This window comes from Haliaeetus albicilla, chromosome 4 (genome assembly GCF_947461875.1).
Source record: "Haliaeetus albicilla chromosome 4, bHalAlb1.1, whole genome shotgun sequence".
Lineage (NCBI taxonomy): Eukaryota > Metazoa > Chordata > Aves > Accipitriformes > Accipitridae > Haliaeetus > Haliaeetus albicilla.
The window spans coordinates 26,849,726-26,866,705 of NC_091486.1; the positions used below are offsets into that span (position 1 = coordinate 26,849,726).

The 16,980-nt window shown below is 38.1% G+C and overlaps 1 protein-coding gene across 1 annotated transcript in view; it reads right to left on the reverse strand.

The window, feature by feature from the left end:
• TTN (titin) overlaps positions 1–16,980 on the reverse strand; it is a 245,450-nt gene that overhangs the window by 72,458 nt on the left and 156,012 nt on the right. Inside the window, exons 205-240 of the mRNA XM_069781541.1 lie at positions 16,876–16,973; positions 16,551–16,719; positions 16,191–16,457; positions 15,774–16,040; positions 15,404–15,682; positions 14,886–15,294; positions 14,658–14,782; positions 14,296–14,562; positions 12,852–13,121; positions 12,448–12,750; positions 12,023–12,325; positions 11,477–11,664; positions 11,275–11,389; positions 10,418–10,702; positions 9,977–10,128; positions 9,697–9,844; positions 9,387–9,564; positions 9,172–9,293; positions 8,787–9,074; positions 8,398–8,694; positions 8,083–8,269; positions 7,381–7,496; positions 6,989–7,288; positions 6,446–6,745; positions 6,248–6,353; positions 4,960–5,156; positions 4,550–4,855; positions 4,179–4,457; positions 3,438–3,737; positions 3,033–3,335; positions 2,561–2,935; positions 2,159–2,461; positions 1,392–1,691; positions 1,007–1,303; positions 623–907; positions 238–531 (exon numbers count right to left, since the gene is read on the reverse strand). Coding sequence (XP_069637642.1) covers positions 238–531; positions 623–907; positions 1,007–1,303; positions 1,392–1,691; positions 2,159–2,461; positions 2,561–2,935; positions 3,033–3,335; positions 3,438–3,737; positions 4,179–4,457; positions 4,550–4,855; positions 4,960–5,156; positions 6,248–6,353; positions 6,446–6,745; positions 6,989–7,288; positions 7,381–7,496; positions 8,083–8,269; positions 8,398–8,694; positions 8,787–9,074; positions 9,172–9,293; positions 9,387–9,564; positions 9,697–9,844; positions 9,977–10,128; positions 10,418–10,702; positions 11,275–11,389; positions 11,477–11,664; positions 12,023–12,325; positions 12,448–12,750; positions 12,852–13,121; positions 14,296–14,562; positions 14,658–14,782; positions 14,886–15,294; positions 15,404–15,682; positions 15,774–16,040; positions 16,191–16,457; positions 16,551–16,719; positions 16,876–16,973 — 8,778 coding nt within the window. The remainder of the gene's footprint in view (positions 1–237; positions 532–622; positions 908–1,006; positions 1,304–1,391; positions 1,692–2,158; positions 2,462–2,560; positions 2,936–3,032; positions 3,336–3,437; positions 3,738–4,178; positions 4,458–4,549; positions 4,856–4,959; positions 5,157–6,247; positions 6,354–6,445; positions 6,746–6,988; positions 7,289–7,380; positions 7,497–8,082; positions 8,270–8,397; positions 8,695–8,786; positions 9,075–9,171; positions 9,294–9,386; positions 9,565–9,696; positions 9,845–9,976; positions 10,129–10,417; positions 10,703–11,274; positions 11,390–11,476; positions 11,665–12,022; positions 12,326–12,447; positions 12,751–12,851; positions 13,122–14,295; positions 14,563–14,657; positions 14,783–14,885; positions 15,295–15,403; positions 15,683–15,773; positions 16,041–16,190; positions 16,458–16,550; positions 16,720–16,875; positions 16,974–16,980) is intronic.

The following is a 16,980-nucleotide window of genomic DNA, read 5'->3' on the forward strand; positions in this document are numbered from 1 at the left end:
ACATAACAAGGAGTGTCTCAGTAGACATCAGTATTTTCTTACATAAAGAAACACAGTAGTTTTACAGAACTCATTCAGACATCTGACTGAAGGAATTAATCTAAGGCAGATGCCTTATCCAGGTACTAGAAAAGTAAATATACTTTTTGCATAGCAAGCAATCCAAACAATAATACTCATTTATTAACCTATAATTAAAAATTGTTTTAAAAAAACCCATAAAATTAGTCATCTTACCTAATGGATCAACTGCAAGAATGGGTCCTATTTCAACAGGTGGACCAGTACCAAACTTGTTCTTGGCACTAACACGGAATTTATATTCCTGCCCTTCAACTAGACCTGTAATATCACATTTAGATCTCTCTGTGTCTATAGCTAGTCTCCATGTATGCATTTTGGCATCCTTCCGTTCAACAATGAAGCCTATGATATCACTGCCACCATCATCTTCAGGATCAGACCAGTTAAGCAAACACATCTTTCTGTTCGTGACCACTGGCTTTAGGTCAAGGACTGGCCCAGGAACATCTGAAAAACAAAATCAAACAAGTACAATAAAGCGCAGAGATTATCTCACTAAAAGAAATACTCAGTTGATTTCAGAAAATATTTTTCTTACCAAATACTTCTACTCTGGTTCCTGCAGATTTGGAACCACTGCTATTGGTAGCAGTAATTACGTATCTTCCATGGTCTTTTCTCAATGCATTCTTAATGGTTAACTCAGATTTTGTACCAACATTTTCAATAACAACTCGATCTTTGTCTAATTCGCCCTCCTCCACAGCCCATGCAATGGTGGGAGTAGGACGTCCTGTCACAGTAGCAGGAATTTTAATAGTTTGCCCAGCCATGATCTGAATGCCTGCTTTGACAGAAACATCCAGCTCGACAGTGGGAGGCTCTGCAGAAGAGAGAAAAACAGTTCATTAGTTCAAGGGAGAGATTCAAACCCACCTTTTAAGCAGCTGGACATTTCTTGAAAATAATACGATTGCAATACCTTTAGGTTCTGCAACTGTTGTGGGTTCAGTTTCACCAGGTGGTCCTTCACCAGCTGCATTAAGTGCAGTAACACGGAGTTTATAGTCTGCACCTTCTCTGACTTCTTTAACAGTATACTGTCGAACCTTAATGGGTTTCTCTGTGCAACGTGACCACTCTTTTACTCCGACCAGTTGTTTGTATACATGGTAACCAGTGATATCTCCACCACCATTATACACAGGAGGTTCCCATTCCAGCTCAATAGAAGTTGAGCTTGTATCAGCAACCCTTGGAATCGGTGGACCCGGAGGCACTATAAATAAATAGGTGTAAATCAAAGTTAAAGGCTATAAATCCTATTCCGTCACCTGTCTGCTATTAGCTTCTGCTAAGCTACTTACTTATTGGGTCCTGCGCAGTTTTTGGATCTGATGGTGGACTAAATTTACCAGGGCCAGCTGCATTTTCAGCACATACTCTGAAGATGTAGGTTAATCCTTCCAGCAGTCCTTCAACTTTTATTTCCAGAGCATTCACAAGGTTCCTGTTGACTCGAGCCCAATGAGTACTATTAATTTCACGTTTTTCAATCCAATATCCTATGATTGGGCTGCCATTGTCTTTTGGTTCATTCCATTTAACCAACATGCTGTTGCTGGTAACATCTTGCACATCAGGCTTATTAGGTGGATCTGGTGGAGCTGAAAAAAAAAATTGTAACTTTGTCATCATTGCTGTCTTCTTCAGTGCTTACTCAAAGCTAAGAGAACTAAGATATGAGAAATGACTAATTTTAAGTCATTCATAGTTCTTTCTTTCTTAGAAACTTTGATTCCTAACTGCAATCAGTAATCAAACTTGTAGTGGTTCTCTCTTTTGGTAAGACTATTAGTCTATTGAACACAAAGAATGTCACTATTCAGATGTTAAGTGTTTTTAGTATAAAGATTTATGACAGTGATTGTCATTCTTATTTCTTTACTATTGAAGTTAGAATGTTTTCAGTATATCCCTTTACTTTGATGGTTTAAAGTGTGTAATAAATAATAATTACATTGCTCAAGTTTCTTCTGGGAAACGTTCACATAGATGAGGCTGACTGTTCTAAGAGTCTGTATAGTTTTACACTGGTTTTCTGAAAAGGTTGTATTTCAAAATTAAAACTTACAGAAAGGATCTTGCGCTGTCATTGGTTTTGAAACACATGGTGGCCCTGCTCCAACTCTATTTTCAGCAAATACACGGAAAAGATATTCTTTTCCTTCAATTAGTTTTGTTACATGGAATTTGCAATGCCTGAGTGTTGAACTGACAGTGACCCAGCCCATTTCAGCTTTTGTATTGTCTTTCTTTTCCAATACATAGTTTAGGATTTCACTTCCGCCATCATCGAGGGGAGGCTCCCACTTGCAAATGACAGAATTTTTCCTCACATCTTCAAACGTGAAGTTGACTGGAGGCCCAGGTGTATCTGTGAGTAAAGCAAGAAAAATGATGAGAACTCATCTTGTGCACTTCTTACCCAATACTCTGAACAAACTAAGTGTTTTTGAGGACATTCTTTACATACCTAACACATTCACTTCACATGAGGCTTTTGCAACACCATGGTCATTTTCCACTTTAATTGTAAATGTGCCATGGTCAGCTCTGATGGAGTCACGAATTGATAGTACAGACTCTCCTTCTTTATGGTTGTCAATACTTGTACGTTCTGGCAGTGAAAGCTGGAAAGGTTTCTCTTCTTCAGCTTCACCCTTCTTCTTCCTTGTATAAGTTGTTACTCTCTTTTTGATTTCCTCTGGTCTGACAACTTCATCATTCCTCAGCCAGGTGATAGATGGATAAGGTGACCCTGAAATATGTGCCTCAAGTATGATCTCATCACCTCTCTTCACCTCAAGGCCAGACTGTAGGTTTGCAGCAAGGAAGACTTTTGGAGCCTCTGTAAAAACACAGAATGACAAATGGAGAGTAGAATCTTCCAATATGTTTGAGGATGTATGGCAATTATTACAAACAATCAGATGAGCAATTCATACCAATAGGATCCACAGCTTTCACAAAAGGAGTAATCCGAGAAGGCTCACTGATGCCAGCAGCATTCTCAGCACGAACACGGAACTGATATTCCTTTCCTTCCTCAAGGCCTTTCACTGGATAAGTTAATAGAGGTACCAGATAGTCATTGCATCTCTCCCACCTCTCCTTGCCCTTAGCAAGCTTTTCTATTATATAGCCCATAATTTTGCTTCCACCATCAAACAGGGGTGGTTTCCATGTAAGTGTTACTGATTTTGATGTTGGATTATGGACCTCAAGGTCAACAGGAGGATCTGGAGGCTCTGTGGAAGAGTAGCAAAAGAGGGATCATATGAGAAAAGAAGGTATGAAGATTTTAGTTAAAATTCAATTTGCTAGATCATTTAGTAGTAAAAAACCCTTACGTTTTGGGTCTTCTGCAATGATTGGGTTTCTTAGTTCAAGATATTCTCCTCCTCCAATCTTATTGACAGCTTTAACACGGAAGTAATATTCACAGTTTGGGATAAGATCTTTGACTTGCCATGAGAGCTTATTTTCACCAGACATGACTGGGATATATGTTCTACGACCAGCTTCTCTGCGTTCCAGAACATAATGCAGAATAGGAGTGCCACCATCAAAGTCTGGAGGTTCCCAGGATACTTTGCAAGAATTCTTAGTTACTTCGCTTGCCTTAATGTCTTTACACTGCCCAGGTGGACCTGTTTTAAATAAGAATAATGAAATTAGTTAACTAAATAGGTGGGAAACTGTATTGCTAAATATGAAATAAATTATATTGCATTTCTTTGCTTTGCAGAAAGCAGACAAAACCCACAAATGTTGGCTAGACAGCATATATATGAATTTATGTTCCCAAAGGTGAAAAATATTCATAATTCTTATATGCTGTTTCATATTTATATGATGACTATTCATAATAGTTGGGCTTTGAGTAGCCACTGACTAGTTAGACCAACTTGGGGTAAAGTGGTTTTTTTCTGAGATTTTGTAACATTAATGCCTTTATGGCAATCTACATGTGTCTGTGTTGAAGAGATTCCTCCACATAGCAGAAAAGGGATTTTTCTAGTCCTTTCTTCTGTCAGCTGCAGGGCTCGTGAGGATAAGTCTGTTTCTCAGAATGGAAGAAGCCTCGTTACCTATGACTTTGACATTGACTGAGCCAGTTGTTGATGCCAGCTTGTTCTCCAATGTGATAGTATAAACACCAGCATCAGCATGAACACTGTCTATGACTTCGAGCAAGGCAGAGGTGTAGTCACTCTTCATTGTTGTTCTGTCACCAGCTTTCAACTCTTTGCCATCTTTGTGCCATGTTATAGTTGGGGATGGAACAGCTCTGAAGGGTACAGGGATACTTAATTTCTGTCCTTTAACAACAACAATGTCACGGGTTTTTAGATCAATGGTTGGATTGCCTGTAAAAGTAAGTATAATATTACTAGAAAGTTGCCAAACACCATTCTTTTTTCAGTTATCGAGATCTGAAAAAAAAGAGACTTATTCTTACAGTCTGGGTCCTTGGCAACAACTTTTTCTGAGATGTCTGATGGCTCACTAGCTCCAACAGCATTGACAGCTCTGACTCTCAGCACATATTCCTTGTCTGGAACAACACCTTCTTCCACTTTACATTTTAGGTCTTTTATTGGACGAGAATTGATTCGCATCCATTTTTCTGTTCCTGCTTCACACATCTCAACGTTATACCCAATAATAGGGCTTCCACCATTCTTCTCAGGTGGCTTCCATGCAATACAAATGTGCTTTCGACCTGCATCTGTGACATGTAAATCCTGAGGAGGTGAAGGAGGGCCTGCAGAAATGGAAAAATATGGTGTCACTTTTCTCCCAGAATATCTGTTCTACACAGCACACTGCTTCTATAATCTATACACTGTGTATTATACTACTACTTACTTGTTGGATCTTCAATATGAATGAGGTCAGTTGGTTCACTGGGATGACCACAGCCAGCTTCATTTTCTGCACGAACCTGGAACTGTACATCTGTACCTTCAATGACATCAGTCACTCTGAAATTGCAATCTGGACCAGCTGTCTTGCCAGCTTTTACCCAGCGAGTGGCTAGTTTTTCTTTCTTTTCAATAACATATCTGAATAAATCGGGGAAAATACTATTAGGTACTTGAAATGTGATCGCTTCAGACTTATTGCTCAATAAAATAGATAAAGAGAGATTAGAATATTTTGGCCAGTGGAAAAGTAGAGAGAGCCATGTGTGACAGGTTTAGTGAACTTTACTTCACTAATCAGCCACTTAGTCCTGGTAGGTCTTGGACATAAAGGGGCTGACATTACTGACAGACCCAATTCTGAAAGCCAATTCCTGAACATCTGCTCTGTTCTCAGGTTTTAGAGAGCTGCAGAGGTGAAAGAACCTCCAAGATATACTTGTATCTTTGCTAGTTTGGATCTCAGTGGTTAGTCCACTGAGAATATTGGTAGATATTACCTGTGAGTTACTCAGCTGTCGAAATTCTGCCTATGATAGGCTATGGGAAAGTAATGTGAATTAAGTTACTTATGTTGCTTCAGGCAGATCTCTGCAGTTGTCAGTTTGTTCAAGATATGCTTACTGTGATTGGGAAGGAGAGGAAGAGTGAAAATATAAAGAGGAAAAATCTAACTGGCACTCAAGGTCAATTTCAGAGGACAGATACTTTAGAAACCAAAGAAAAGGACAAGTTACAAGCAACCCAGAGTAAAACAGTCTCTTTGAAAAGTGTAATAAAGAAGAGAATGAACAGAAAAGAGATGAGGCTTCACCTTAGCTGAGTGTATGCAATTTGAATGAGAAAGTAGGGCAGAAGGCAAATGTAACAATACTACTTGGTGGATGGGTCTAAATGGCTACAGTTCTGGAGGAACTGGATACTATGGTTGCATTAAATTTTTTGTATTTTATATACAGTTCAATTTAATCTGATTTGATTAGATGCTGTTTTGAGGGTGTTGACACAAGTTCATTGTTCATGCACATTAGGTTATTTATATTTGCATCATTTCCACATTTTAAAATCAAACCCTTTATTGCTTTGACCACATGGCTTCTCTTTTATATCCATCCACCTCTTTTCATATAAAATGTGTCCATTTAAAATTTAAACATTTTGAGAGAAATGCTTTCATTCATGAAAATATTTTGATCTACAGGAAACACTACTCAAACTTAAGATGACCTTACCTTTGAATTGGTCTGCCACCATCATTCTTAGGTGGTTCCCATTTCAAATCAACATGACCCTTTGTCACTTCAACTATTGTAAGAGCATATGGAGGCCCAGGTGTTGCTAAAAAAAAAAATACACACATTAGAAGAATAGGAATCCATTACATGTGAGTTGTTTCTATTGATCACTCAGTAAGCAAATCTGAAACTTACTGAAAGTATCTTTAGCAAGCACTGAATCTTCAATTTCACAATAATCACTCTGTCCAATGGCATTTTCAGCAGCCACACGGAACACATACAATGAGCCTTCAGTCAGTGGGCTCACTGTGTACTTGGTATCTTTCACTGTTGTATCAACTGTCTGCCAGCCTTTTCGCCTTACATCTCTCTTTTCAACAATGTAGTTGGTAATTGGGGAACCTCCATCTTTTTCCGGTACTGTCCATTTAAGGTCTGCTGTATTTTTAGTAATATTAATAACCTCAAGCCACCGAGGTGGTGAAGGAGGATCTGTAAAATAGAAAAAGAAGGTAAAACAGGTTAGTGTATTTCCCATCAAAGATCTTGGAAGGCAGGGAATACACCAAAACTATTAAAACTTTGTATTTTCTTTGCTGACGCAGGGCAGATTTTAATATTTCATAAGCCTTCCCAGAGTTCACTTGGTACCTACAGAGACAGGCAGACATGGGCCTTTTTTAAAGACAGAGACAGTATATTTGCAGCAACAATGCATTCTGAAACAATACTCACAGAGCCTCTCTTTGCACAGCACAGGGTCACTGGGTTCACTGGGCTCACTCTCGCCAGCCTTGTTCACAGCTCTTACACGGAATGAATATTCTTGTTTCTCCATAAGTCCTTTGAGGAAGTGTTCAGTTGTGGGAACTCCTTCAGCTACTCTCACCCACTCATCTGTTCCAGTCTTTAATAGTTCAATGACATAAGATTCGATCTTTGCCCCTCCATCGTGTTCTGGCTTTGTCCAGCTCAGGAATAATGATGTCTTGCCAACATCTTTCACAGTCGGCTTTCCAGGAGGCCATGGTGGATCTAGACAGGAGTCCAATATTAATTACATGATTGAAAACAAAGAAATTTTTTGTTGTTGTTAAATTGAGACATTAAAAATGTGTTTATTATACCAATTGGGTCTTTCACTAAGATTGGCTCCGTTTCCTTGCTTGGTTTTCCAGGTCCTGCAAGATTCTCTGCCAAGACACGGAACTTATATTTCTTCTTATTTGTAAGACCTTTAACTCTGGAAATAAAAAATAAGTTTGATTAAACCAAATCTACACTTTAACTCGTGCCTAAAACGTTATTCTCTCTACTCTTCCTAATACAGTTTACTTGGAAAATCTAAAAATACCCAAATTACTGCTAATGATGTTTTATGAAATGGTGAACATTCAAGGTAGGTATATTGTCAACAGTAAAATGGTGCACCATGACATAGAAACCAATGTTTTGAGAGCCATCTTGCATTTTTGCATGTTCCATGGTTGTTAGTTAATATGAGTATCAGGAGAAAAAAAACCCAGGGTTTTGGCAAATGAGTACTTCAGATGGCTATGTCTGCTATTTTATAATGTCTTATAAATAATCACATAGCATAGAAATTATTAAGCATAACATTTAAAAAAAAAAGATGAGTCACTCTTCTGTAAAGATATTCTTCTTTAAAATTAATTATATAAAAAAGTATGCCAATAGATGTTATTTGGATCTAAACTTACGGAAGCAAGGAGAAAAGAGTAAGAACAATGTAAAACTTGTTTAAAAGGCTACTGTTACATTTTTATGTCTCTGTGACCTATTTCAGACTAAACTGACGATGGTCTTACTTGAATGTTGTATCTTTCACTGGCATTTTATTGCATTTTATCCATTTATCCTGTTCAGGATCATATCTTTCAACCCAGTAGCCAGTTATGGGGCTGCCACCATCTTCATCTGGTTCATTCCATGTTAAGGTGACTGAGTCTTTAGTGACCTCTGTAGGCTTGAGACCTGTTGGAGGGCCTGGTGGATCTGTATAAATTAATAAATTAAAAAAAACCAAAACAAAAAAAACCAAAAAACAAAACCATCACACATATGGTTTTTTTTTCCCTGTGTTAAAATATTGTAAAAATTTAACATTAATTTAACTAACTAACCAAATGAATATTTTGCAATGATGGGGTTACACTGTGCTGGCTCCCCAATACCATACATGTTCTCGGCACTGACTCGGAACACATATTCTTTATGAGGAATTAAATTGGTAGCTCTGAATTTTGTATCCTTAATAGTTGATGACAACTTGTGCCATATTTCACTGTCTGTAGCTCTTTTCTCAAGGACATAGTTGGTGATTTTAGAACCCCCATCATCTCGTGGAGGATTCCACGTCAGAAGGCAGGATTCATTTGTAATTTCTGATACATCAAATGCAGCTGGTGGACCAGGTTTATCTGTAGAGGACAAATGGGAATGTTAATCTTCTGCTTGCATACCTCAGTACATTACTAATGATTTTTATAAACAACATAAAACACATGCATACCAAGAACATTAACTTCAACAACAGCAGTAGCACGTCCACTGGAATTTACAGCTTCTATAATATAGGTTCCACTGTCACTCCTCTTGCTGTCTGTAATAGTGACTGTAGAATGATTAGGTTTGGTTTCAATGGTGATTCTGTCATCAGGTCTCAAAATTTTGTCAGCCTTCGTCCAAGTAATCTGGGGCTCAGGCTTTCCAGTTACTTTAGCTGGCAGCTCAATTTTAGTTCCAGCTTTCACAGTAAGTCCAGCAAGAAGCTTCACATCTAAGAAAATTTCTGGAGCCTCTGATTTAGGAAAGAATAAAAACATTGTTATAGAAATAGTATTTCAAAGACTGTAAAAATAAAGCAGCTATTGTAATTCAGTGATTGAAAGAATTACCTTTTGCATCAATGGCCTGAATATCATCTGTTGGCTTACTTGGCTTGCTAGCTCCTATTCTGTTCAAAGCCTTAACCCGATATGCATACCACTCCCCTTCCTTGAGTTTTGTTACTTCCATTCTGTTTGTTATAAAAAAAAAATCCAGATATTTAAAGTGGTGACGATGGCACAATTAGTTGAAAGGATATACCTTCTGATGTTAATTTACTTACTTTGTTTCAACAACAGGCTCCCCACATATCTCCCACTTGTCTGTGCCACGTTGGGATTTTTCTACCAGATAGCCCTTAATGCGGGCACCACCATCATATTTGGGAGGCTCCCACATTAGGAAGATTCCTTTTGATGTTGGATTTCTCCATTTAACATTCTCTGGTGGATCGGGCACCGCTATTAAAAATTAAAAATGTATGGCATCTTAGAAACCAGTCTAAGGAAGATTTTTTTTACATCTTATTTTAAAGAAAGTCAGCAAGATTTCAGAAAGAGAAAATCAGCAACAATGTGAAACAGTTGACTCACTTGCTGGTGTTGACATATTTACAGGTTCATCAATATATGCAGGTTCTCCTGGGCCGCATTTATTGCATGCAGAAACTCTAAATAAATATTCTTTTCCTTGGATGAGGTCAGGTACAGTGAACTCTTGGTCAACAACATGATCCATAACCTAAAGAGAAGGAAGGCTCCAATGTGATTCTAAAATTTATTTCCAAAGAGCAATTACCAAAATAAGACACAAAATTCAGTAGCACATGTGGAAACAATATAGCAAATAGAAATTGAGAAAGAATGAACTTACTTTGTTCCATGTTTTCCGGCTTACTTCACGTTTTTCAATTATATAGCCGGTAACTGGACTTCCACCATCATCTTCTGGAGGTTCCCATGACAGCTGTACTGTGTTCTTGATTATGTCTAAAACTTTAAGTTCTCTTGGTGCACTTGGACGAGCTAGAAGTCACAGAAATTGTATTAATTATTTTGTAATCAGAGTTTGACAGATGATCTCTATGTAATCTATCTGCCAGAAGACTTTCTCTTCTTAGTCATTCTTCCTTAAACAGCAAAATTGGATATTGAAAACCAGAAAAGAGGTTTTTTAAAGGATGGATTTCTAGTTTTTAGTTATATTTTAATATAAGTTTACTGAAAGTTGTGTGATTTCACATTATTAACCTAATCAGATTTTAGCAAGACAAATATGGAATATTATTGCTAGAATATATACATGTCCGCTTACCAATGACATTAACATGAATTTCTCCTGAAACAGATGACACAGGGTTTTCTAATGTTAAGGAATAAATTCCCTTGTCTGGACGTTCACTTGGAGTAATTACAAGTTCTGCAAAGGAGGCAGTGGTCTTCATTGTTACACGATCACCCTCTTCTAAGACTTGGTCACCAAAAGACCATGTGGCGGTTGGCACAGGGTAGCCAGTGATAGGAACACGGATCTTGATTGGCTCTGGAACAATAACTTCCAGCCCATCTTTAAATGCACTTAGGTCCATTGTAGGTCCAACTGGAAAAAGTGGAAAATGGATTTGATGAAATATTTTCGGATGTTCTGAACATGGCTAATAATAGCTGTGTTTAGAGGCTGATTCTGACTGTATCTCAGCCTGCAGCTAAGCCTAGGCCTAGCTGTGGCTTATCACTCCCTTCCTCTCCTGGCTAAAAGTTTTTTAGAAATATGTGAGATGATAAGGCAGCTTAGCATTATCAAGGAGGAGATCTAGTTTACCCTTTAATATAAAACCTTTGTATTGTTTCAATTTTTTATTTTAATTTTTTTTTGTCTTCTCTGCCTTTCTCTCTTTCTGTTACCTCCCACCTTCCACAAAGCTAGGTCAGGAGACAAAAGATCATGCCTTGCTCTTCAGGCAACCTAATAGGTCTCTGCCTAATAGTACAGCTAATTATCTGCAGAATGTGTAATGGAGGAGAAATAGCTCAGAATCTGAAAGATCTAAGGCTCTTTATACTGGTGGCATCACAGTTACCTGGTGAAAAACATACATATTACCCACAAGATGCACTTTAATTGTGTGTCTTATCTGATGAATTATCTTTAATAAATAGCATATGGCTTACCAAAAGTATCATCTGCAGTTAATGGCCCAATAGCCTCTGCTGGATCAGACACACCAGCTGCATTTTCTGCTGAGACTCTATAGTAATACCTGGATCCTGGTTTCAATCCAGTTACCTAAAAAGCACAAATAATAATTTAGTAACTCATATTAAAGATGATCTACACATTTTGAGTACTTTGCTGTTGAACAGAACATCTTACCTTAAAAGTAAGAGCAGGTACTAGCTTTGGGTTACAGCGAATCCACTTGTCTGTTCCTTCTTCTTGCCTTTCAACAATATAACCTAAGACTGGACTTCCTCCATCTTTGAGAGGAGGTTCCCATGTGAGCTGCACTGACGACTTAGTTTGATCAGAATGATCAAGGTTAATGGGAGGACTTGGTCTCTCTGAAAATAATTTGGGAGAAATACATTTTCACAACTGATAAAGGAGTATGGTTCTGCATATCAGCTGTCTACACCTTAAAGTACTCTCTTTAAAGCCTTTGCGTAGCTTTTTCTAGACCAGTTCTTTTAAATTGAGGTTGGATCCTAATTTCAGAACAAAAATATTTGGAGTTCTTACTGAACCAAATGGTAGCAAGATACTCCTGATATATCTGAAGGACAAAAGTAGGGAAAATCTAAGTGTACATGGTATTTGCAACACATGTTTCTGAATTGAACTTTCCTGCACACATAATATATAAACAGCCAGAATGTCCCTGCCTCCTAATGTAATCACAATCAGTGCTTGCATACTTACTGATTGGGTCCATAATTTTTACTGCACGTGTAGCAGGACTTGGTTTGCCAACTCCAACCATGTTTTGAGCTCTTACTCTGAAGAAATATTCTTCATTTTCCACAACATCAGTAAGGACAGCTGACAGCTCATCAGCTCCAGTGGTCATAGTTGGCTCCCATTTGATGGAAGCTCTGTTACGCAGTTCAATAACGTAGCCAGTAATTGGAGATCCTCCATCATACTCAGGTGGTTCCCAGGTAAGTGTAGCTCCAAACCTGTTCACATCAGTAACTTCTACATTTTGAGGAGGACCAGGAACATCTGCATTTTATTTTAGGGAGAAAAAGGAAAAACAAGGTATGTGGTTTTAACCTATTGTTAGAGTTTGTACTGCTTTTCTTACACTGCCATCAAACACTGAGTTTTTCATAACTTCTGCTCACCAAATTTGCTCTTAGCTTCCACAGGTGTCTCTGTTTCCACTGGCTCACCAGTGCCCACTCTGTTCCGTGCACTAACACGGAAGAGGTACTCAACTCCTCCTTTTTGCAGTCCAGTAACAGTGTATTCACAATTTTCAGCACAGTCAGTGGCCATAATCCAGGTCTTACGCTTGATATCACGTCTTTCAATGACGTAGCCTATTATTTTACTTCCACCATCACTTTCTGGTTCTTGCCAGGCAAGGCCAACTTCACCATCATAAGTTTCAGTGACTTCCAAGTTTCTAACTGGACCCGGAACATCTAACAAAGACAGGACAATATTTTAGGGCATTGCATCTCCCCCCCCCCCCTTCCCCGGCTTAAATAAATGCAAGCAAGGTTTTAATAATGGGAGTACTTACCAATGACCTCTACATTGATGAATGCTTCTGCCTGGCCATGTTTGTTTCGAAGTATAACCTTGTACCGTCCCTTATCTGATTTCTTTGCTTCATAAATTTTGAAGGTAGTGCAGTCAGTTGTTGTATCAACAGTTGTTGTGGGCAGACTTTCCTCCCCTTTCAACCATTCAGCTTCTGCTCTTGGATAGGCATCATATGGAACAGTCATAGTTAAAGGCTTTCCAACATCAACCACAAGGTTTTGATCACCAGTCTTGATTCTAGGTGCAGCTAAGGAAGATCAATGTGACAAGTAAGTACTTATATATAAAAAAAAAAAAAAAAGATATATTTCTGTAGTCAGCTGTCCTGGTTTCAGCTGGGATATAGTTAACTGTCTTCCTAGTAGCTGGTACAGTGCTATGTTTTGAGTTCAGTATGTGAAGAATGTTGATAACACTGATGTTTTCAGTTGTTGCTCAGTAGTGTTTAGACTATAGTCAAGGATTTTTCAGCTTCTCATGCCCAGCCAGGGCACCTGACCCAAACTGGCCAACAGTGTGTTCCATACCATGTGACGTCCCATCTAGTTTAGGAACTGGGAAGTGGGGGACAGGGATTCGCCGCTCGGGGACTGGCTGGGTGTCGGTCGGCAGGTGGTGAGCAATTGCCCTGCGCATCATTTGTACATTTCAATCCTTTTATTACTACTGTTGTCATTTTATTAGTGTTATCATTATCATTATTAGTTTCTTCTTTTCTGTTCTATTAAATCATTCTTATCTCAACCCAGGAGTTTTACTTCTTTTCCTGATTTTCTCCCCCATCCCACTGGATGGGGGGGGAGTGAGTGAGCGGCTGCATGGTGCTTAGTTGCTGGCTGGGGTTAAACCACGACATCAGCAAAGAAGTTAACACAGAAAAGTAAAAGGAGCTGTTGTGTGAATTCTAAGCAAATCCTTCATATACTCATTGGATTGCTCTGGAGAAAGAAACTAAGGCTGGCTGGTATGTACTGTGTCCTCCTATAAAATCAGGGAAGAGGGAGTTGCTTTTTGAGCATTAATTTAATTAATTAATGTATTTTATTGGTCTGATCCTGTAAAAGAGACAAATTAGGAATTAAATGTCTGAATGACTGAAATGAGTAGGCCAAATAATTTTCATGTTTTAGATCTGCAGCGAGCTAATGAAAAGGTTCTGTCTCCTTTAAGCTCAATTCATGCTCTTTGGTATAGATGCTGAAAAGTGACCTGTTTTCCTCAACAATTGGATCAGCGTGGTATAATAAAACATGTTTGTTGCCTGAATTATAATTCATACAGATTAACAGACTTGCACTTGTCTCAGCCTGATTGAGTATTCATTTTAATTCCACTCTTTGAAAGAACAAAAATCAATTTAGTTAAATAGTTAATTCACTAATCTAAGATTTTATGAAAGAAACACAAAGCAAGCAACTTACCAGCTAATTCAAGCTTAGCTCTAGCTTCCTTATCTTTGGCAATAAATCTGTACTCCCCTTGGTCACGAGGCTTTATCTCACACACCTGCAGCCTGTGGACCTTTCCTTCACTCATCATCTGATGTTTGTCACCTTGGACGATAATCATGTTGTTTCTCAACCACTTGACCTCCACACCATCTTTGTTCAACTCAGCCATGAAGATGACATCTGCACCAGGAGCTTCATAAATATCTTGTGGTGGTCGGATGATCTCAACAGGGATTTCTGAAATAAATGTCAATTCATTTGGTGTTATTTGTGTATTGTTTCTATTATTACCAGATAATGAAGAAATAAACTCTATTCAATTTTACACATACCTTCAACAAAAAGTCTTGCCCTGGATTTCCTGTCATCCACTCCACAGGAATATTCACACTCATCATCTAGCCTACAGTCTTTTATGATTAATCTGTGCAGATTTCCATCCTTTTCAAACTGGTATCTTTATGGGGGAGAAAAGTAAGCAGTATTTTAGTTTCCAGACAAAGCAACAAAGTAAAGCAATCATGTTTAGCATATTAACAAGCATAATGAAATGTACATACTTTTTGCCTTCTTTGATTTCTCTTCCATTTCTGTACCATCGTACACTGGCTTTCTCTTTGGAAAGCTGACATGTAAAGACAGCATCATCAAATTCAGTGACAGTCTGATCCCGGAGATGTTCAATGAAGTCTGCTGGTGCTTCTGTGATGAGAAGCTCTGCAACAGATTTGTCTTGTCCAGCAGTAACAGTGTATTCACCTTCATCTATAAACCCACAGTCTTTAATGATGAGTGAATGTTTGTATTTATCAATTTTGTACAAAATGCGCTTGTTGAACGTGATCTCTTCACCATTCTTTGTCCATTTGAGGGTTGCATTAAGGCGATTGACTTTGCACCAGAATGTGACAGTTTTCTTTTCCATGGTCTCAATGTCTTCAAGGGGCTCAACAATTCTGAGTTCCTCCTCTGTTAAGACAAAAAACCCAAAGAAGTAATTAATTTACATCCTTATGATCCTGATGTGAAATTGAATGTAAGATGATGAAATAATTTTAATACAGTGCAAGTTTTTTACCTAATACTGTTAAGGCAGCAGAGCTTTTGGCATGTTCACCTCTCTGGTTTGACAGTGAGATAGTATAGGTAGCTTGATCTTTCAACTGTGCATCTCTGACTCTGAGGGTGTAAACTAAATCCTTCTGGACAATAATGTATTTTGCACTATCAAATATTGCTTCATCATTTTTGTACCACTTCTCTTTGGCACCTTCTTTATTGACTTCACAGTTGAAGATAATTTCTTGACCCTCATTAACTTCTTGGTCCTTGAGGGGAGTTATAATCTTGAGTTTTTCTGAAGTTGAGAAAATAGAAGAAATAAGGCATCATGTAGTGTAAGGAATGCAACAAAATATGCACCTGCACATTGATAAAACAAAACTTACCAATCACTGTTAACCGTGCTGTAGCTTTAGCTTCGCCAACCATGACAGTATACTTTCCTGCATCTCCTAGAATAGAGTCTTTAACCACAAGTGTTCTCTTTTTGCCATCTGAAATAATGTTGTACTTATCACCAGGCTCCAGGACCGTGTCACCCCTCAGCCACTGTACTGTAATTGCCTCTTTGGATACTGAACAGACAAATTCAGCTTTGTCTCCTTCAAGCACCTCAAGATTTTGTGGTCTAGTAAGAAATTCTGCTGCAAGTTCTGAAAGAAAACATTTTTGTAGATATATATGATTTTCTTTTAATTTTTGCTTATGAAGAGAATAAACCAAGTTGTGTATTCTTACTGATTTTTATTTTTTTTTATTTATTTATTTCCCAGAAAACAAGGCCATCAAAGTAACTTTCTTACCATGTACAGTAAGTTTTCCTGTTGTACTGGAGCTTGGGAGCTTGCAAGTGTATTTGCCAGCATCTTTAGGATGAGCATTATGTATAAGCAGAATTCTCTTTCGGCCATCAGAAATGTGTTCAAATCTACCACCATCAGGCACCTCCTCATCTCCTTTAAACCAAGTAACTTCGGCACTAGGCTTTGAAACTTCACAGATCAATTTTACAGTGTCATTTTCATTTACTTCAAGATCAGGAAGATTTTTTGTGAAAACAGCTTCTTCCTCTGCAACAAGAATTTCAAAAGATGATTAAAGTCTTTCACCAAAAAAACATCTTTTCTTGTTCATAGATTAGATTCTAAACCACTGTGTTTTACCTATCACTGTAAGTAGGCCTGAAGTTCGAGCTGTTTTTGCTTCACAGGCATATTCAGCTTCATCATCGAAGACACATTTACTGACAACAAGAATGTGTTCTGCACCTTTGGAAATTATGTCATACTTTTTGCCTTTTCTAATTTCAATGCCATCCTTAAACCACTTCACCTGTTTTAGAACAAATAAACACGGTTATTAATATTAACATACTCATCATGCATTTCCATTGACTGTTCTTTTGTAACAATATAATAAAGTTGTCAACTGAAAAAAAAAAAGCTCTAGCTGAAGAAGTTACCCAGATTAAAAAGTATTATTATTGACCTTGACGCCTGGACGAGAGATTTCACATTCAAACCGAGCAGATTCTTTCTCTTTAACTTCAAGGTCAGTTAGGGGTTTCAGGAACTCAACACGAATAGCTGTAAG